This window comes from Juglans microcarpa x Juglans regia, chromosome 3D (assembly GCF_004785595.1).
Source record: "Juglans microcarpa x Juglans regia isolate MS1-56 chromosome 3D, Jm3101_v1.0, whole genome shotgun sequence".
NCBI classification, from domain to species: Eukaryota; Viridiplantae; Streptophyta; class Magnoliopsida; order Fagales; family Juglandaceae; genus Juglans; species Juglans microcarpa x Juglans regia.
The window spans coordinates 28948217-28966612 of record NC_054598.1 but is presented as its reverse complement, the minus strand read 5'-3'; the positions used below and the strand labels follow the sequence as shown (position 1 = coordinate 28966612).

The 18396-nt window shown below is 40.0% G+C and overlaps 1 protein-coding gene across 2 annotated transcripts; it reads left to right on the top strand.

Annotated features, from left to right (window-relative positions):
- Positions 1–1030: 1030 nt before the first annotated feature.
- On the top strand, positions 1031–17062 carry LOC121253969 (U-box domain-containing protein 44-like). Of its 2 annotated transcripts, XM_041153919.1 has the most exons (5): positions 1031–1290; positions 2126–3264; positions 3517–3820; positions 14850–15340; positions 15856–17062. In XM_041153919.1, exons 2-5 carry the CDS (start codon positions 2467–2469, stop codon positions 16849–16851), a joined length of 2589 nt encoding a protein of 862 aa, XP_041009853.1. In that variant the 5' UTR covers positions 1031–1290; positions 2126–2466; the 3' UTR covers positions 16852–17062. The 2 variants fall into 2 exon arrangements, with proteins under 2 accessions (XP_041009853.1, XP_041009852.1); XM_041153918.1 differs by lacking the exon at positions 1031–1290 and having other exon boundaries at positions 1951–3264.
- Positions 17063–18396: the final 1334 nt, after the last annotated feature.

The window sequence follows — 18396 nt, the reverse complement described above, 5'->3', positions numbered from 1 at the left end:
ACATTTCTCACATACTGAGTAAGAGAATGTGCAGCCATATTGGCTTCCCTACAAACATGAGTAAAAAAACAATCCCCAAAACAATTTGAAAGCTATTTAATCTTAGAATAAAGGCCACCAAACATTGAACTTGACATACTGTTTTGTTGCAGCACCTCAATCACTAGTGGACAGTCACTTTCCACTTGAAGCTTGTGTATTCCCATTCCTGCACAGAATTGAAGGCCACGTAAAAGAGCTAACAGCTCAATGTGCTCGGGTTCATCAACTGCCATTTCTGATGTGGTTGCAGCCAATAAAGATTTGCCCCTGCTATCCCGCAATATTGCACCAGTCCCTTTTTTCCAAGCTTTGAAAAAACTGCTCCATCAACGTCCAACTTCAAAATTTCTGGTTGCGGGGCCTTCCACTTATACAACGCTTGCACTTGCAACCTGGTTTGTTTAGGAACAACTTTAAAACTCTTAAGTACTGAAATTGCATGTTCAGCTGCTTGGTAGGGAGAAATGAGAATCTGATCATGAAAAAACTTACTCCTCCGATACCAAAACCCCCCGGCCAAAACAAAGAAAATAGACAAACTATCACATTGCTTACTATAATCCTCTTTTAATGTTATATTAATTAAGTAAAAAATTATTTGATATTTTTTATTTATTCACTAAAAATTAAATTATTCATCGTTCTTTTAAACATTATTAGACATAAAATGCGGATAAAGAGACGAAGGATATTTTTTTAAAAAAGAAAAAGAAAAAGAAAAAGAAAAGAAAATAGAAGATTTGGAATTCCCCACGTCCAAACAAAGCATTTTTACCTCAACGTCCTCGAGGGTGCAAGTCAAAACTCCGTACTCTGCCGGAATACAGTTCTTTTTGCACCTTCGCTTCCAAAATCAGCCACGTCGACAGTAAGGAAGTAAATTATTGCTAAGAGATGACGTGGAGAGAATTCAGAAGTCATGCACATCGATCATTGTACTGAGCCGTAGACTATAAACCCTTTTGACTTCTATATTATACCCAGTCTATTCAGCGAGACCGTGTGAGTGGGAGAGAGAGGGAGAGAGAGGTGTTGGGGAGGAAGAATTGACGCGGAAATGAGAGAAAATTATCCCCAACATAGATAACAATTTCCTCTCGCTTTCTCCTCAGACTAATCTTTAATGTTTATTGAAGAGAAGCTCTTCAAACCATCATTTTTCTCGGCAACCAAATAGATCTATTTCCCGGGAAAGTTTTGCTTCGTTTCCCCTGGAAAACCTGCCCAAACATAGGGACTAATTGACTTGTAAGTCAAGTCACTCTCTCTCTCTCTCTGATCACTTCAATATTGGATTGTTAGATTGTCAGAAGTCTATATGATATCTATCTTCGTTGTTGCTGAGGAATATGCGGAAGCAAAGATAAATAATGAAGTATTATTATTTATGTTGTGTGATGTTTTTGTTGCTAAACTATGAAATTATTAGCTTAAGTACGCTCCAGTAGACGCATATGGATCTTAAAAAATAGAAATTATGGAATGTGAATCAATTCTATTTTTATTTTCCTACCTTTTCTCAGTTACTAAGCAGAACATAACAAGAGAGAAAATTCTGGAAATTTTGTTGCTGCTGTTATTGGTTCCTAAAAGACATGCTCGGTTCTCGAGAAAGGGTAGGAAAAGAAAAGAAACTGAATTTCCATGACTTCATTTGTTTTCATTTTCTGGGACCTATTAATAATTAAATCTTTACTCAGTTTGCCTGTCTCAGTTCTGCGGAGGCATTTCCTTTGTGTCGAAGACGTTTGTAAATATTGTATAATCGATTTGAAAAAAGTGAGATGTATTATTACAAAATTAGTTTTTTTTATATGGTCGTATTTATTCACTTTTTTTAAAGAAATTAAATACACTACTGCAAATTTCATTTATAGGTTGAAATACAATATTTTGCATTTTATGACCAAATGACAAAGGTCTTTCGTAGCTGGCATGTGGTTAATGGAGATGAGGGAAATTGAATAGAGTTTTTATCTGAGTAATGAGATGGTGAAGGACATGATTAGTAGTACCTCTCTAGTTCCAGTATCTGAATTACTCTCTCAGACCGTCATTGCGACATTTGATACTGTACATGCAGCGAAGGAAGTCCTCATTCAGAAGGAGAATTTCCAGAAATTCTTGAGTTACTTGGAGAAGATTAAATTTATCTTAAAGGAGTTGTTGGGGCTAAACTTAGACGATTCCAAGAGCTTAGAAAATGCTGTGGAGATTCTCAACCGAGAGATTAAAGTTGTTAAGCAGCTAACTCTTGAGTGCAGAACCAGAAGCAAGGTTTATCTCTTAATCAGTTGCGGGAACGTTGTTAAGGTTTTAGAGGGCAGTACAAAAGAGATTGGTCGGGCATTAACCCTCATCCCTTTGGCCGCTTTGGATGTTTCATTGGGTTTAAAAGACCAGGTTAGCCTGCTGTCCAAGGATATGCTGAATGCAGAGTATCGAGCGGCTGCAATGGAGGAAGATATTTTGGCAAAGATCCAGTTAGGAATAGAAGAGAGGAATACTGATCGATCCTATGCAAATAATTTGTTAGATCATATTTCTAAGGCTGTTGGGATATCCACCGAGCAGTTTGAATTGAAGAAAGAAATCGAAGAACTCAAAAGGGAAAGAGAAGATGCCACGATGAGCAATGGCTTGGCAGACGCTACACAAATGGAACAGGTCATTGCATTGCTTGAAAAGGCTGATGCCACATGTCCTGAGGAAAAGGAGAAGGAATATTTCAGAAAGCGAAACTCTTTAGGCAGTAGGAAACCATTGGAACCGCTCCAGTCTTTTTATTGTCCCATCACTCTGGCTGTTATGGTTGACCCTGTGGAAACTTCCTCTTGTCGGACGTTTGAGAGGAGCGCCATAGAGAAGTGGTATGCTGAAGGGAACAACCTTTGTCCCTTGACCATGATTCCCGTGAACACTTCGGTTCTCAAACCCAACAAAACTCTTCGGCAATCAATAGAAGAATGGAAGAACAGGAACACCATCATTACCATTGCCTCTATCAAACCCATCCTCCAGGCAAGCGAAGAGCAAGAAATGCTCCAATCCTTATGCAAACTGCAAGATATTTGCATAGAAAAAGAGTTGCACCGGGATTGGGTAACAATGGAGGAATACATTCCAGTTCTAATTGGACTTCTCAATGCAAAAAATCGTGAGATAAGAATGAAAGCTCTGTTCATCTTATTTATGCTTGCAAAAGACAGTGAAGATAATAAGGTACCTTCAAGCTCCTGTTTCTTTTATGATTAGTGGGACTAGAGATACTAGTACTTTCTTCATGCTATAGTACTTTGTCTATTTATGAGATAGACATGCGTGGATTTGGTTTTGTATGGATTCATTTAGTAGACTTTAGATTTCTGTAGATTGCTTTTTCACTATAGGAGGTAAGCTGACCTCCTTATTTTTCAGTTGGGATAAGAGGGAAACTTTCCAGGTTAATTCATTCATATATATATATATTTTCAGGAAAGAATTGCTAAAGTGGATAAGGCACTTGAATCCATTGTTCACTCACTTGCGCGCCAAATCGGTGAAAGTAAGTTAGCATTGCAGTTGTTACTGGAACTGTCTAGAAGTATTGTCGTACGAGATTCTATTGGAACAGTTCAGGGCTACGTACTTCTCCTGGTGGCCATTTTAGGCAGTGACGACATTGAAGCTGCCAAAGATGCCGAAGAACTTTTAGAGAATCTGTCCGTCCTTGATCAGAATGTAATATTAATGGCAAAAGCAAGTCATTTTAAACCTTTGATACGGCTTCTTTCTTCAGGTATGCTGGGAACGGTCAGATATTTAGATGCTTTCCCTTGTTTGATTTCAAACTTGACCAGCATTGATTTCTTTGGAGTTGATGCAATTATTTTCTTAAAAAGCGTGAGAGTTCATATGCAAGTTTATTGTTTAACATTGAGTATTCCTGATAATACTTTGACTTCACGGAACCACGCCACTCAGTTTAACATTTCTTGAACTTTGAACTTATTTTGAATTGCCTCAAATTCTTGTAAATCTATATGGAAAAGTATAGAAGTAAGGAGGAACATAGTTTCTGTAAGAGTGGGAAATTCTACATCAGTAAGATGATTGGAGCAAATTATGATTAAACCATTTTTATTGATATCGGGAGTAAGGGCTTGGTGGCTTTAAGCCGGATTCAAATTCCAGAACATCTGTTCTTTTAAGGACTTCAGACTAATTTGGAGACTTCCAAACAAGTTGGACTTCTTCCTGCTGAAGGCGACCTTCTCATGCGATGAGCTGCAGAGTTAGATAGTTTTTAGGCTAAAAGTTGCTTCTTATGGAGTGAGGCTATAGGAGCTAGGGTTTAATTTTCTTCAACCAACATTGTATTCCATATTTTATCAGTAGAATTTCTTTCTGATCACTTCCATCTGTGAATGCAGGCCTTTGTGCCAAAAATGTAAGATTGATTTTTTTCCTCTCTTTCTACTTATTTTCTCATAACAAGGTATGGAATCTTTGTTTGGATTTGAGACTGTTATGTTTTTTTAGGTTGTTTGATCAAGTAGTTGGATGTTTGTTTAGCTTTGTTTGAATTTGAGACTATTTATGTTTGTTTAGGATGTTTGATCAAGTAGTTGGATGTTTGTATTGCTTTAACCAGATCTGTTTGGTTATCCAAGTTTGCTTCTATTAGGATTTTGCATTAGTGCGTAATAATATGCTAAAAAAGTCTGATGTAACGAAAAAAGACCTGTCAGGAAAAATGATTTTAATCTTTGATGTTTGAAGACGCGTACTCTGCTTGCACAATAGGAACTTGCCAAAGCTGTGGAGTGGTAAAGAAAAGTCGCTGATGATAGTTTTGGAATACGATTAGGGATTTTTAGAGGAAGCATGTTGATGGATTTTGTGTTGTTTGGCTTGGACTTCAAATGAAGGTGTGGAGTTGTAAATTACCTCATATTTCAATAAATTTATCATTACAAGTACAGAAGGAAGGAAGTGTATTGTTGCTATACAGGTTTAGATTTGCTACAATTTTTTGTCCAAAAAATATTTTACAATTTGGAGAGATATAGATATAATATGTGGATTCCACTGTATTTAATGCTTTGGTCTACACTCTTCATGAATAATATTTAATAATGTGGAGTCTATGTATTGTTTGTATCACCTCCCTAATTGTAGAAAGCATTTGGGATAAAAAAAATTGTAGTAACTATATAAGGGTGGTAATCTCACATCAATAAAATAAAATGATGAATTGTATTTCAAGCCCTCCAAATAATTTGTTAGTGTTGAGTGTTTTGGTAGTTTCACCCCAAGTTTGGGCATTTGGTCCATTGGAGACTTTGAGCCTATTCATAGACTCTGAGACAAGCGGGGCTTTAGTCCTTTCGTATTGGTAGCAACTTAATAGCTTTTAGAGCTAAAGATGCCCACAATGGAGTGAGATTTTTGGGACAAGGATTGAGTGTTTCCCCATGCCACTATACTCCATCTTTTACCCTGAAAATTCTACTTGATCATGTAAATATTATGTTTCATGTCATTGGATTTAATTGCCTATAAAGAAACCTCTCCGTACACTTATCTTTTTCTCTCCGTACACTACATCCCATTTCGTAAACTCACGTCGCCGATGGTGGTTGTGGGCACTTGACGGTAGGTTTTCTAGAGTATCACTGGAAGGAAAATGCCTCCCACGAGATGTCTAGCTATTGAATCGAAGGTGTTTGAGGTGAGAAGAGATGGGCGTGATGTGCTTATTATTGAGAAAGGTTGGAAAGTTATGAAAAACTTGAGGTTGGGGTTAGACACTACCCGATGGGTTTCAAGAGTGCTGGAGGAATGTCTGAAGATTGGGAGCAAGGGGTATTACACTGCCCATTGGGAAGTGGACAGAGGTTTCATCGCGCAGTGTTGCTCCAACTCTCGTGGTATTTACATGGCTCTGGTGGAGTATGGTGGGGGAGGTCACCGTAGTTTCATCTTCACCCTTGGAAATGGATGGAGTGGGGTGGAGGAAGCTTGCGGTGGCGTTGAAGGATGTTGTGTTAGGGACCCCGGTCTTGTCCCTAACACTAAGGACCACAAGCTCGCCTTGATGTGAATGGTGACCGAGTGACCTTGCCAACTTGCTTGGCCTTCTACAAAGGGATGGTGTTTGGGTGATGGAATGATGAAGATGAAGATGAAGATGATCTTGGGTAGGCTAAGTGTTTACGGAAGGCAAATCAATGTGGGCAGCTAGAGACTTGTTCTTGAGTGAAGTGCCAAGATGATGGAATGGGAGTGTTCTAAGAGATGATTATGGGTGTTTGATGCAATGGGGATGGCTTGGGGGTTGCCCTTTGTTATGAACCCACTAGGTAGAACTCACCCTTGAAAACTAGCTTACAAGGAAAGGGTGCCTAGGAGCTTATAAACCATCAACCAATCCCATACTTAGTCGATGTGGGATCGTAACAACCATCATGCTTCGCAGTCGACGTCCACGGTGGTCCCGGCGCTCACACTGGCTGGCTGTGCGCTAGGTCTTTTTCTAGCTCCGGGCGAACATTGCCATGCCGGCATTACCCCCCGTGCCGCACGATTGCAACCGTCGCAACACGGGCTTAGACGTGGGGTGTCTCTGATACCATTTATTATGAACCCACTAAGTAGAACTCACCCTTGAAAACTAGCTTACAAGGGAAGGGTGCCTAGGAGCTTATAAACCATCAACCAATCCCAGTTTTCCACGTTTCATGCTTGAAACGGAAACTTGGGGATCAAATCAGTCCCTTGCCACAGCTTCCTCTAGTGAACTCGGAAGGGGAAGTACTGCCTGAACCCGAGAAGATTGTGGATCGAAGACTCAAGCAACATGGATACAAGGCCATCATAGAGGTTTTGGTGAAATGGGTTGGGCCTACTGATGAGAATAATACATGGGAGTCTCTCTGGAAACTGCGAAACCTATACCCACACCTTGTGGGCAAGGTGCTTTAAGGGAGGGAGATTGTCACGGGCTCTAGGGGTGTTACGGGTTCTATGGATGGCCAAGAGGAGTACCAGAGGTTGCCGCAGTTGGGAGGAACATGAGTGGAGTAGTTGAGGAACATGAACTGTTAAAGAGAAGGAACTAGGGTTATAGCATGGAACTCGAAACGCACCGTATGAAGGAAGCCTGAAGTGCACCGTTTTAATAAGCATGGAACGCTGCGTTGGAGAACTCAGAAGATGAAGACTACATGTCGTTTACTTGTTTTGCTTTCGTTTATTAATAAGCCTTGTCGTTTACGTACTTGGATTTAATTACTTTCTTTCTGTTTTACATTCTGTTATGGAGTTACACGTGTATCACTGCCATTTGTGCAGTTGGTTAGTAGTGCTGCAATATGTGCGCTAGAAATGGCAGAGAAGAATCATCTAGAAAGAACTTGAAGAATTTGGTTAATGAATTTGGAGGTTAAGGGGCCCTCGAAGAACCTTGTGGCAACTTGAACATTTCAGTTGCTCTTATCCATTTCCTGTGATTTCCGTCTCTTATTACAATTTTTCTGTTGAATTATTCTGTTTCATTCCATAGAATTCCAACTCAACCTAGAAATCCTTTCCATTAACCCATAAATTCATACACAAACCCAAAGAACCATTACACCCTTGATGTTTGGGCCACTTGGATGGAGATTAGGGTTGATATGGTGAAGTGTAGCTAGGGTTTTGTGAGGTGGCTAGGGTGGATTTCGAGATTTGGAAGAGTTGGTTTAGGGTTGGAGTTTAGGATGATGCTAGGGTTTGGGAATGAGATGGAAGAGTGAGGCTAGGGTTTGGTGGCTAAGGTGGACAGATTGGGATTGACTTGGTCTTTGGAAGATTGGCTAGATTTGGTTGCTTTAGGAATGGATATGGAAAGTTTATAAGATGAAGGGAATCTTTGAGGGAAGACGGGAATTTGAATTTGAATTTGAATTAAGATGACAAGTCAATAGTTGACTTAGAGAGATTGTAGGAAGAGTGATTTAAGGAATTGAAGAGGATTTGCAATTCCTTAAATTAAGGGATTTGAATTGGGATTTGAATTTGAATTTGAGGAACTCAAGACTCCTAAAAGGAAAGAATTACCTTATGGAGTTTTGAGGTGGACGACTAGGGCTTATGTGGATGATGGAGCTAATTATGGTAAGTGACAAAGATGGGAAGATGGGAGGCAAGATGGGTTCGGCTAGGTCAATGGGTAAGATAATGGAGGCAAGACTCCTAAAAGGGAATAATTACCTTTTAGAGACTTGGAGTTGGCGCCTAGGGTTTTAGGGAGGTGATGGGGTAGCCGAATATGGTGAGTGGAGGATATATGCTACGGTTTTATGGAGGTGATGGAGGCAAGGTAATTTGTGGAAAGTGGACTAGGGCAAACAATGAAGTGGTCAACTTTTGTAAGTGGCAATGATCAAATGGATGAATGGAATGGGTTGTGGCCGAACAATACAAGAATGCCTCAAGAACAACACAAGTAATTCTCAAGAATACAACAAGAACAATGCACATAAACTAATAAGATCAAAGGATAGAAAATGGAAGATAAGAGATGAAATGGAAAGTACTCATAAGATTAATGGATCCTTAGGGATTCACGAATTGCATCCTAAAGATGAAAAGAACAAGATAGATTGAACCACACCTATTCACGGATTGCAAGGTGTGATCCTCTCTTAGGAGATTCACGTATTGCACCCCAAAGAGCCCAAGTGCCTAGCACCGAAAAAATGATCTCAAGAACAATAGTCTACCCACTTAGGGAATTTGCCAAAAGATGTAAATGCAAAGATTAAGGATCCTATTTATAAGGATTACAACTTGGAAACCTCTAATAGGTCCATTGGAAAATAAATAATTAAATAAAAATAAATAATAAAAAATAACATAGTTGGCATGGGCTAAGTTGACTCATGGCATGCATGAGCCCATGGGTGGGCTAGGTTGGCCCATGGCATGGGCCATGGGCATAGCTGACATGGTTGGCATGGCTGTTGGCATGGCTGTTGGCATGTGGTTGACATGGCCCTGGCATGGCCTGGGCGCTGGCATGGCTGACATGGCCCAGGCAGGGGCCTGGGCACTGAGGTTGCATGCTGGGGCTGCTGCTTGGGCAGGTTGGTATGGCATAGGCAAGGGCGTGCACGTGGGGCGCTGGCTTGCGCGCGCTGGGCATGAGTGCTGGTGCTGGGCTGTGCGTGCGTTGCACGTGCTGTGCTCGCTCGGCAGGCTGGCCTAGTCACCAGCTTCACTGGGCATCCTGGGCATGTCTTGGCAAGTCCCGTGGCATGCCCATGGGGCTGCTATGGGGCTGTCCAGCCTTGTCATGACATGGCTGGTGGCTTGGCCATGGACCACAAAACATGGGGTCCTACCATGTTGGCAGAGAATGTGGTTAGGGGAGATTTTTACCACCAACGATGGCGGTAGCCACCTCGTCGTCTCAATCGTACAAGGAGGTCTTGGAGATACCTCGAGACGTGCGACAATCAGCTATGGCAGACCTGCAAAGGTCAGACGGCGCATGCTTTTTGGTAGCTGCTCAGAGACGTGAGGGAGATGGCAGGGGGGTTGCTGGGCATAAAGAGGAAAGAATTATGAAGGGGTTGCTTGTAATGCAGAGATTGTTGGATGAGATGTCTGATAAAGTGAAGAGATTAATACGGTGCGTTGAGGATAAAGATGAGGTGGGTTTGGGCTTGGGCTTGGGCTTGGGCTTGGGCTTGGGTTGCGGTCTGGTTTCAAACCAAATGAAGAGAGGGTTGGGCTTGCTAGAGCCATTGGGTTTGGGTCATTTTTGTGGGCCTAAAGGGAAGGCCCAAGCCTCGGTTCAGTCTTGCCCAAGTGATGGGCTTCAGCCCACGGGGAGGCCTGAGTCCATACAACATAATGGCCAACGGTATGGACCATTCTGGAGGAAAAAGGCCTCCTCACTGAAGGTAGCAGAAACATCGACGGAAGCCCCGCCGCCGGCTGCAGTACTATTGGAGTTTGGAGGCGCGAATTCAAGCATTTCCGTTGTATCTTTAGTCCCTGACGCCTCGGTACCTGCATAGACCAGATTGACGGTGGCTGCCGATGCATCTCTGACGACAACCTCGTTGAGAAAAGAGGAGCTGTCTGTGAGAGAAGGCAAGGTTGCTATCAATCCCGATTTTTCGGTTGTCTTGGCTAACTCTAATGATATTGTTTTGGCACTGATACTCGAGCCGACGGCTCTAACCATGGCACAAAAAGTTACGACAGATACTGTAGAAGCTTCTGGAGCGTTAAAGGTGGTGTCTCAGGTGCCGGCAATCAAAGAAGGGGAAATCGTGGAGATTTTGTAGGAAAGAAAGATTTTCTGGTTTCCACGGGTAATGAGACAAGTCTGGAGGATGAGGGCACTAGTTTGTTGAAGCATTTTTTGAATTGTGAGGGAAGTAGACAGTGGGAGGTGGATGCAGATCTTCATGTAGAATTTGAGAATGAGTTGTTTGGCATGGAAGAGAAAGAGAGGTTAGACTCTGACCTACAGATGGATGTAGTTGCAGTAGATAGTGACGAGGAGGAGATGGGTAGTCCGTCACCTTTACAGATGCTCCCCCCTCAGATTGTGTCTAAAGAAATTTCAGACTGGGTGTTAAAAAAAGTGGAGGAGATTCAAGATTGGGTGGGACTATCTTGTGATGGTTATGAAGAACAATTTATGGCCCTCCTAGTAGCCATTGAAGCTGGTCGTTCCACGATTATGAAGTCAGCTGGTAGAAAGGAGAGAGAGTTGAAACGATTGCAATGCTCTATCAATTATGATAATAATGAGGGAACTTTAGGGAGGGACATATTAAAAGGGAGGGATTTTACTTCTGTTAATAAAGCCTAAAATACTGTCTTGGAATGTAAGGGGGATCAATGATGTCAATAAACATCTTTGCATTAGATCTCTCATTCATAGTGGAAGATTGATGTCCTTTGTCTCCAAGAAACCGAACTAGATTTTGTTGACAAGGTATAATTTGTAGTTTGTGGAGAGGTTCATTTGTAGGTTGGACATATTTAGCTTCTTCGGGTGCTTCTGGTGGAGTTTTAGTAATGTGGGATAGTAGGGTTGTCGAGAGGGTAGAAGATTGTATTGGTGTTTTTTCTGTGGCCTGTGTTTTAAGAAATTTAGAAGATGGGTGGACATGGGCATTGGCAAGTGTAGATGGACCCAATAGGGATCGGGATAGATACTTATTGTGGGATGACGTGTCAGGATTTTATTCTTTGTGGGATATGCCTTGGTGCATTTGTGGAGATTTTAATATAATTCGTTTTCCAAGTGAGAGGGAGGGTTTATCTTCTATGACTACAACTATGGAGGATTTTTCTCAGCTGATTTTTGACTTGGAACTGATGGATTTGCCACTGGTGGGGGGTGAATATACGTGGTCTAATTCTAGAGGTGGCTCAAGACTGGACAGATTCTTAGTCTCGTCTTCATGGGAGGCTCACTATCCGAAGTTATGCCAAGAAAGATTGTCAAGGGTATGTTCTGACCACTTTCCCATTTTACTTGATTGTGGGGGTATTCATGAGGGTAAACGATATTTTAAGTTTGAGAATATGTGGCTTGAAGTGGAGAGTTTCGTTGATAAGGTAAGAAGCTGGTGGCTTTCTTATCATTTTGAGGGGACTCCTAGTTTTGTTTTGGCAAGTAAACTTAAAGCTTTGAAAGCTGATTTGAAGAAATGGAATAAGGAAGTTTTTGGGAATGTAGAGCAGCAGAAAAAATCCTTTTGGGATGAGCTTCAATCCTTGGAGGCTGAAGGGGAAAGTGAGGTGACTTCGTCTAGGAAAAAAGATGTGATGGCAGAAATTGAGAGGGTTGTTTTGAGGGAAGAAATATCATGGAGGCAAAAATTGAGAGTTCTATGGCTTAAAGAGGGGGATAAGTGTACTAGCTTTTTCCATAAAATTGCTAATTCTCACAGGCGTAACAATGCCATTGAATTGTTAAAAACTGAGAATAATTGCTATCCACACCTGATGAGATTCAAGAGAGCATGTTGTGCAGTTTTATAGTTCTCTCCTAAGTGAGACGGAAGCTTGGGGACCCAAAATTGATGACTTGAACTTCGAAGCTGTGGATGCCTTTTCAGCAAATTGGCTTGAGAGGCCTTTTGAAGAGCTTGAGGTGTATGGGGTCGTTTGTGGGATGAGGAGAGACAAAGCTCCTGATTTGGATGGGTTTTCCATGGCTTTTTTCTAAGATTGTTGGGAGATTGTGCGAGAGGAGGTGATGAAGGTACTTCATGAATTTTATGAGCTTCAAAAGTTTGAGAAGTCGTTGGATGCCACTTTTATTGCCTTAATCCCAAAGAGAGTGGGTGCTTCGGAGTTGAAGGATTTCCATCCTATTAGTTTGGTGAGTGGTGTTTATAAGATTATTTCGAAGGTTTTAGCAAATTGAATGAACAAATTGATGGAGAAGATCATTTCTAAACCTCAAAATGCTTTTGTTAGAAGTCGACAAATTTTGGATTCTGTGCTGATTGCAAATGAGTGTCTAGATAGTCGTGGGAAGGTGTTCCGGGGGTTCTTTGTAAGCTGGACATGGAAAATGTGTACGATCATGTAAACTGGGATTTTATTTTATACATGCTTAGAAGATGCAGTTTTGGTGATAAGTGGTGTGGCTGGATAAGACATGGTATCTCAACTGTTCGGTTTTCTGTTTTAGTTAATGGGCAGCCTTGTGGTTATTTTCAGAGTTCAAGAGGCTTGAGGCAGGGGGATCTATTATCTTCTTTTTTATTTGTTCTTGTTATGGAGGCTTTGAGCCGTATGGTGGAAGCAGTGGTAGGAGGAGGTTTTATTTCAGGTTTTTTGGTGGGATCTAATTCTAATGGCTTCATTTCTGTATCACACTTGCTTTTTGCTGATGATACTCTTATTTTTTGTGATGCTATTGGGAACATATTCAAGCATTAGGGGCTGTCCTGTTATGTTTTCAAGCCATTTCCGGACTAAAAGCGAACTCAAGTAAATCAGACCTGGTCCCGGTGGGAGATGTTCATTATGAATCTTCATAATATTCATAACTTGGCAGAATTACTGGGGTGTAAGGTTGCTAATCTGCCCATGAAATATTTGGGACTACTGTTGGGGGTGTCATTCAAGGCTAAGCATATTTGGGATGGGGTGGTTGAGAAGATAGAGAAGAGGTTGGCAGCGTGGAAAAGAGTTTATTTATCTAAAGGGGGTAGAATCACCCTTATAAAGAGTACCCTTTCTAATATCCCAATTTATTTCCTTTCTTTATTCCCTTTACTAGTCGGAATGGCTAACCGCATTGAAAAGTTGTATAGAGCTTTTTTGTGGGGTGGTTTGGGAGAGGAGTCTAAGACTCCCTTAGTGAGCTAGAAAAAAGTTTGTCGCCCGATTGTTGATAGAGGATTGGGGGTTCACAGCTTGAGTAGTTTTAATAAGGCGTTGGGGAAGTGGTTATGGAGAGATATCATGGGGAAGAGGAAGCATTGTGGAGGGGGTGATTGCTCGGAAATATGGAAGTGATTGGGGGGTTGGTGCACCAAGGAGTGTAGGGGTTCTTATGGAGTGAATTTATGGAAGTTTATTAGGAAAGGGTGGGATTATTTCTTGAAACAAGTCAACTTTGTGGTTGGTGATGGTTCAAAAGTTAGATTCTGGTTTGATGTTTGGTGTAGAGAAATTGAATTGTTTAGAGCCTATCTGGTTGTTTTCAGATTGGTTGTTAATCAGCAGGCTTCAATTTCAGAGATGATTAGCTATTCTAATGGAGAGGTGCTTTGGGATGTTAGTTTTTCCAGACCTGTTTAGGATTGGGAAATTGAGGAGGTTACTGATTTTTTCAGATTGTTGTACTCAGTGGATACTAGAAGACATGGCAGGGATCAATTGTGCTGGAGACATACAGCTTCTAACAAGTTTACAGTTAGATCATATTATAAGTTGTTGATCAATCAGCAACACATTTGTTTGCCTTGGAAGAGTATTTGGAAGGCTCATGTTCTGTCAAAGGTGGCTTTCTTTGTATGGACAGTTGCAATAGGGAACGCAATGTAGATGAACTCTGGAAATTTTTTATAAAGTTCTTTACTTAGTTGGTTTTCAGCTATTGTACTCAATGGAGGGGCTGTCAATGAGCTTTTGTTGTTGCTTTTTTAGTTTTAGAATGTAACTAGGTGTTTCTTTTGTATATTTCCTGTGTACATGGGCTTTGCCTATTACTATTTTGATGAATATAATTTTTACTTATCAAAAAAAAAAAAAAAAGAACGCTCTCTTTTACATGTCATCATCTGAAAACCTTTTCTTCAATTACTATATGAATGACTTGGTTAAGCAAGAAGGCAAATAGAAGAGAGAATAGTTTTTAAGTTAGTTTCATTTAGCTTTCCTTTTAAGCCAGTAGAAAACATTATGCATATGTAAACAAAGGGCTATAACGAGAGATCAGGAGAAGAGACATAAATTAAACTGTGGGCTGAAGAAAGTGATGGTGGGAAAATCATGTCCAAAGTTGGAGCTTCCTATTTGTTTGGGCAAAATTTCATCAAGTGGAGCTAATTAATCCAAAGTTGAAGATAAAACAGCACCATGACCTGGAGAGTATTGTGAGGCAATCACAATATGTTCAAGTGGTAATAAATCAAGTTTGAACTTTGAGTTTAGCATATGCAACTATCTGTATGACGTTAAATATCTGTCCATTAAAGTTGTGGCAGTGGGCCTAACTTGTATATTTTAACCAGGAAAGGCTTAAACTTGTTGCTGCTAACTTAAGATTTGTAATGGCTACTGCCTTGATGCAGGACCAGAAAATGTTAGAATGATCATGGCCGAAACTTTGTCAGAAATTGAATTAACTGATCACAACAAATTGTCCATATTTGAAGATGGGGCGTTGAGTCCACTTCTTCAATTGCTCTCAAATGGTGACTTACAGATGAAGAAAGTGGCTGTTAAAGCACTTCTCCACCTCTCAAACTTACCACAAAATGGCCTCCGAATGATCAGAGAAGGTGCAGTTGGGCCATTATTTGAACTTCTGTATTGTCACAGTCTATCTTCACCCACTTTGCGCGAGCAGGTAGCTGCCACAATTATGCATTTGGCAATATCAACCACTCTCCAAGAAGCTGATCAAGAGCAGGTTTTCTTGTTGGAATCTGAAGAAGATATTTTTAAGCTTTTTTCACTTATTTCCTTAACAGGTACAGACATACAAAAAAGCATTCTCATAACATTTCACGCAATGTGCCAATCTCCTTCTGGTTTTGATATCAGGATGAAGTTGAGACAGGTCAGCATCCTCGAAACTCCTAGGATCATACAGCAAACCAAAAGCCATCATATATATATATATATATATATATATATACACATATACAAACACACACATATATATATAGACACTACTTATTTATTTCTTGTGCCTTCCCATTTGTATAGTGGTCCCTACTAGAAGTTGAGAAATGTTCACTCTTTTTCATCCCAAATGAAAACAACTCTTATCCTTTTTAATTCGGTTCAAACTGTGAAATCACCACTTATCCTAAAAGCTTCTGATTGGAAGAGGTAGATTTAGTAATTTGTATTATATTCTTAACACAACCCCTCATGTGTGGGCTAGACTCCTTCTCAATGGGTGGGCCTAACAAGACCTCTGCTCTGAACCATGTGAAATCACCATTTATCCTAAAAGCTTCAGCTGTTGGAAATACGTAGATTTAATTATTTGTATTATATTCTTAACATTTCTAATTGAAACTAATTTATCAGAAGCAATAACTAATAAGAATGCTACATGATTCCCAGCTCTCTGCTGTCCAAGTATTGGTTCAATTATGTGAGATCAATAACCATACCGTACGGACAAATGCTGTGAAGCTATTCCATTGCTTGGCAGAGGATGGTGATGACAGAACCTTTTTGGAGCATGTGGGTCAGAGATGCATTGAGACATTGCTGAGGATCATTGAAACTTCTAATGATGCAGAGGAGATTGCTGCTGCAATGGGTATTATCACCAACCTTCCTAAGGAGACACAGCTCAATCAATGGCTTGTAGACGCTGGAGCAATTCAAACAATTTTTACATGTCTCACTGATGAAACAAAAAATACCTTACACAATAGGCAAGTAATAGAGAATGCTGTTGGAGCTCTTTGTCGTTTCACCGTCTCAACAAATCAGGAATGGCAGAAGAGAGTAGCCGAAACTGGCATTATCCCTGTGCTGGTGCAGTTGCTGGTTTCTGGAACTGCCTCAACAAGACAAAATGCAGCCATTTCACTTAAGCAGTTTTCTGAAAGTTCCTCTAGCTTGAGCAGGCCAATAAAAAAGCATGGGATCTTCCACTGTTGCTTGGCCACTCCTGAAACTGGCTGCCCTGTACACTTGGGCATCTGCACAGTAGACTCTTCATTTTGCATTTTAGAGGCAAATGCTTTGGAACCTCTCATAAGGATGCTTGGGGAGTCCAATCCTGGGTCCTGTGAAGCTTCTTTAGATGCAATCTTGACACTGATAGATAGTGAAAGACAGGGCGGCAGTGAAGTGCTAGCTGAAGCAAATGCCATTCTGCCAATTATAAAATTACTCAGTTCATCTTCTGACAGACTGCAGGAGAAAACTCTTATTGCTTTAGAAAGAATTTTTCAGTTGGAACAGCTAAAGAAAAAATATGGAAATTCAGCACAGATGCCATTGGTGGAGATTGCTCAGAAGAAAAATAGCCATATGAAATCTCTGGCTGCTAAGGTACTTGCTCAGTTGAATGAGCTTGGAAAACAGTCTTCTTATTTTGGTTGATGACATTTTGACTTTCAATTATATGCAAATGAAGGAGCAATATTATGTTCATAGGTCATTATTCATTAGCACATTGTAATCAAGCTACTGAACATTCATATAGGAATGAATTCGTGAATCTGAATCAGATCAATTTTCCAAAAGACAGGAAAACTCTACACGTTGTATATAATGTAGTCTGCTAAATAAAATCTGAATCTAGTTTTATGTATCCTTGTTGTAATTTTCCATATTCATACTAAAATTTACATAACTGATAATGGCTCTTCATCCACACGGATGTTGCTTTAGAGGTCAAGATTCTATTATTCATTCTTGTGGATTTATAATGCCTTGTATTGTACCACATTCCTTGAACTTCTTATCAGTCAGTCTCTCTATTAATATCACCTGAAGTGGGTTTCTTCTAGAAGCTAGTTCGAAAGCTTTTCGGGGCTCGAGGGTTGTGGCATTTGAGCTTGTGAGTTGGTAATGTTTGTGACTGTGGTTTATTAGGGCTTGTATCATTGTATTTCATATGTTTGAAGTAGATTTTCGTTGATATTACTGTGGATGTAGACGTAAGAATTGGACGAATAGTTAAGTACTGGAATGTTTTAATTATGAGAGAGTTGTGTTGTTTATATGGATGCAACATATCTGATTCTTTATGTGCTATGCTTCTACTGGTCCTTAATTCCCATGAACTGTGACAAAGCTTCCATTGCTATAACAAATTGCTCTCAAAGTAAGGTCTCAGCATATATACATACATATACATATACATATATACATACATATAAGAGCTTCCTCTGTGGGAAGAGGGCCAATTGCATAATTCTATTACCAGGGGCAGTGGTGAGTGGGGGCAACTACCCCACTGAGATTTGCATAAAACATTGATGGGTATGTCGTATTTGTAAGGAGTTGTGAAAACTTTTCAATATTTTTTTTATTGGGTAAATAAAATATTTTTGAGAATAAGAATAGGCTAGAGCCCAAATAGACAGGCAAGAGAGTCACCTATGCATGTTTTTTCGGTGTTGAAAACTTTCCATTTTGAACTCTTTAAGGTTCAATGTTATAATAAAATTAATAGGATAAATTCAAGCGATTCCTAATTTTTATAAGTACATTTGCGGTCCTAAGTATTGGCATTGGCTTAGCTAAATGCATTTTCATCTTCAAATTTAGCTAATATCATCTACATTTGGCCCACATTGAATTAGTCAAATTGATTTCATCTAAAATATGAGTTACAATAATTCTATCATTTTTTTTTAAATTACTCGAGTATCCCTGTATCGTAACGCAGCGGAAATATCTACCAATTCACTCAATAAATTGATTAGTCGTTAATTATGCAATAATTTGATAAACAATCAAATATATAAAATAAGCGAAGTGCATAACACCAATTTTGGTTACGAATGGAAACTTTTTAAAGAACTCTTTAAGGGTAAAATCTTACGGGGCAGCCAAATCCAGAAAAGCCAATTTTATTATTTGAAAATCAATTACAAGTAAAGTTCAATTACAAAACCTTTGTCAATTAACACTCTTACT

Excerpts from the sequence above, each read along its gene's own strand:
- LOC121253969 (XM_041153918.1), top strand. The coding sequence starts at position 2,032 with ATGGTGAAGGACATGATTAGTAGTACCTCTCTAGTTCCAGTATCTGAA. Across the intron at positions 3,265-3,516 it reads AAGACAGTGAAGATAATAAG|GAAAGAATTGCTAAAGTGGA; the intron begins GTACCTTCAAGC and ends ATATATTTTCAG. Across the intron at positions 15,341-15,855 it reads TCAGGATGAAGTTGAGACAG|CTCTCTGCTGTCCAAGTATT; the intron begins GTCAGCATCCTC and ends CATGATTCCCAG.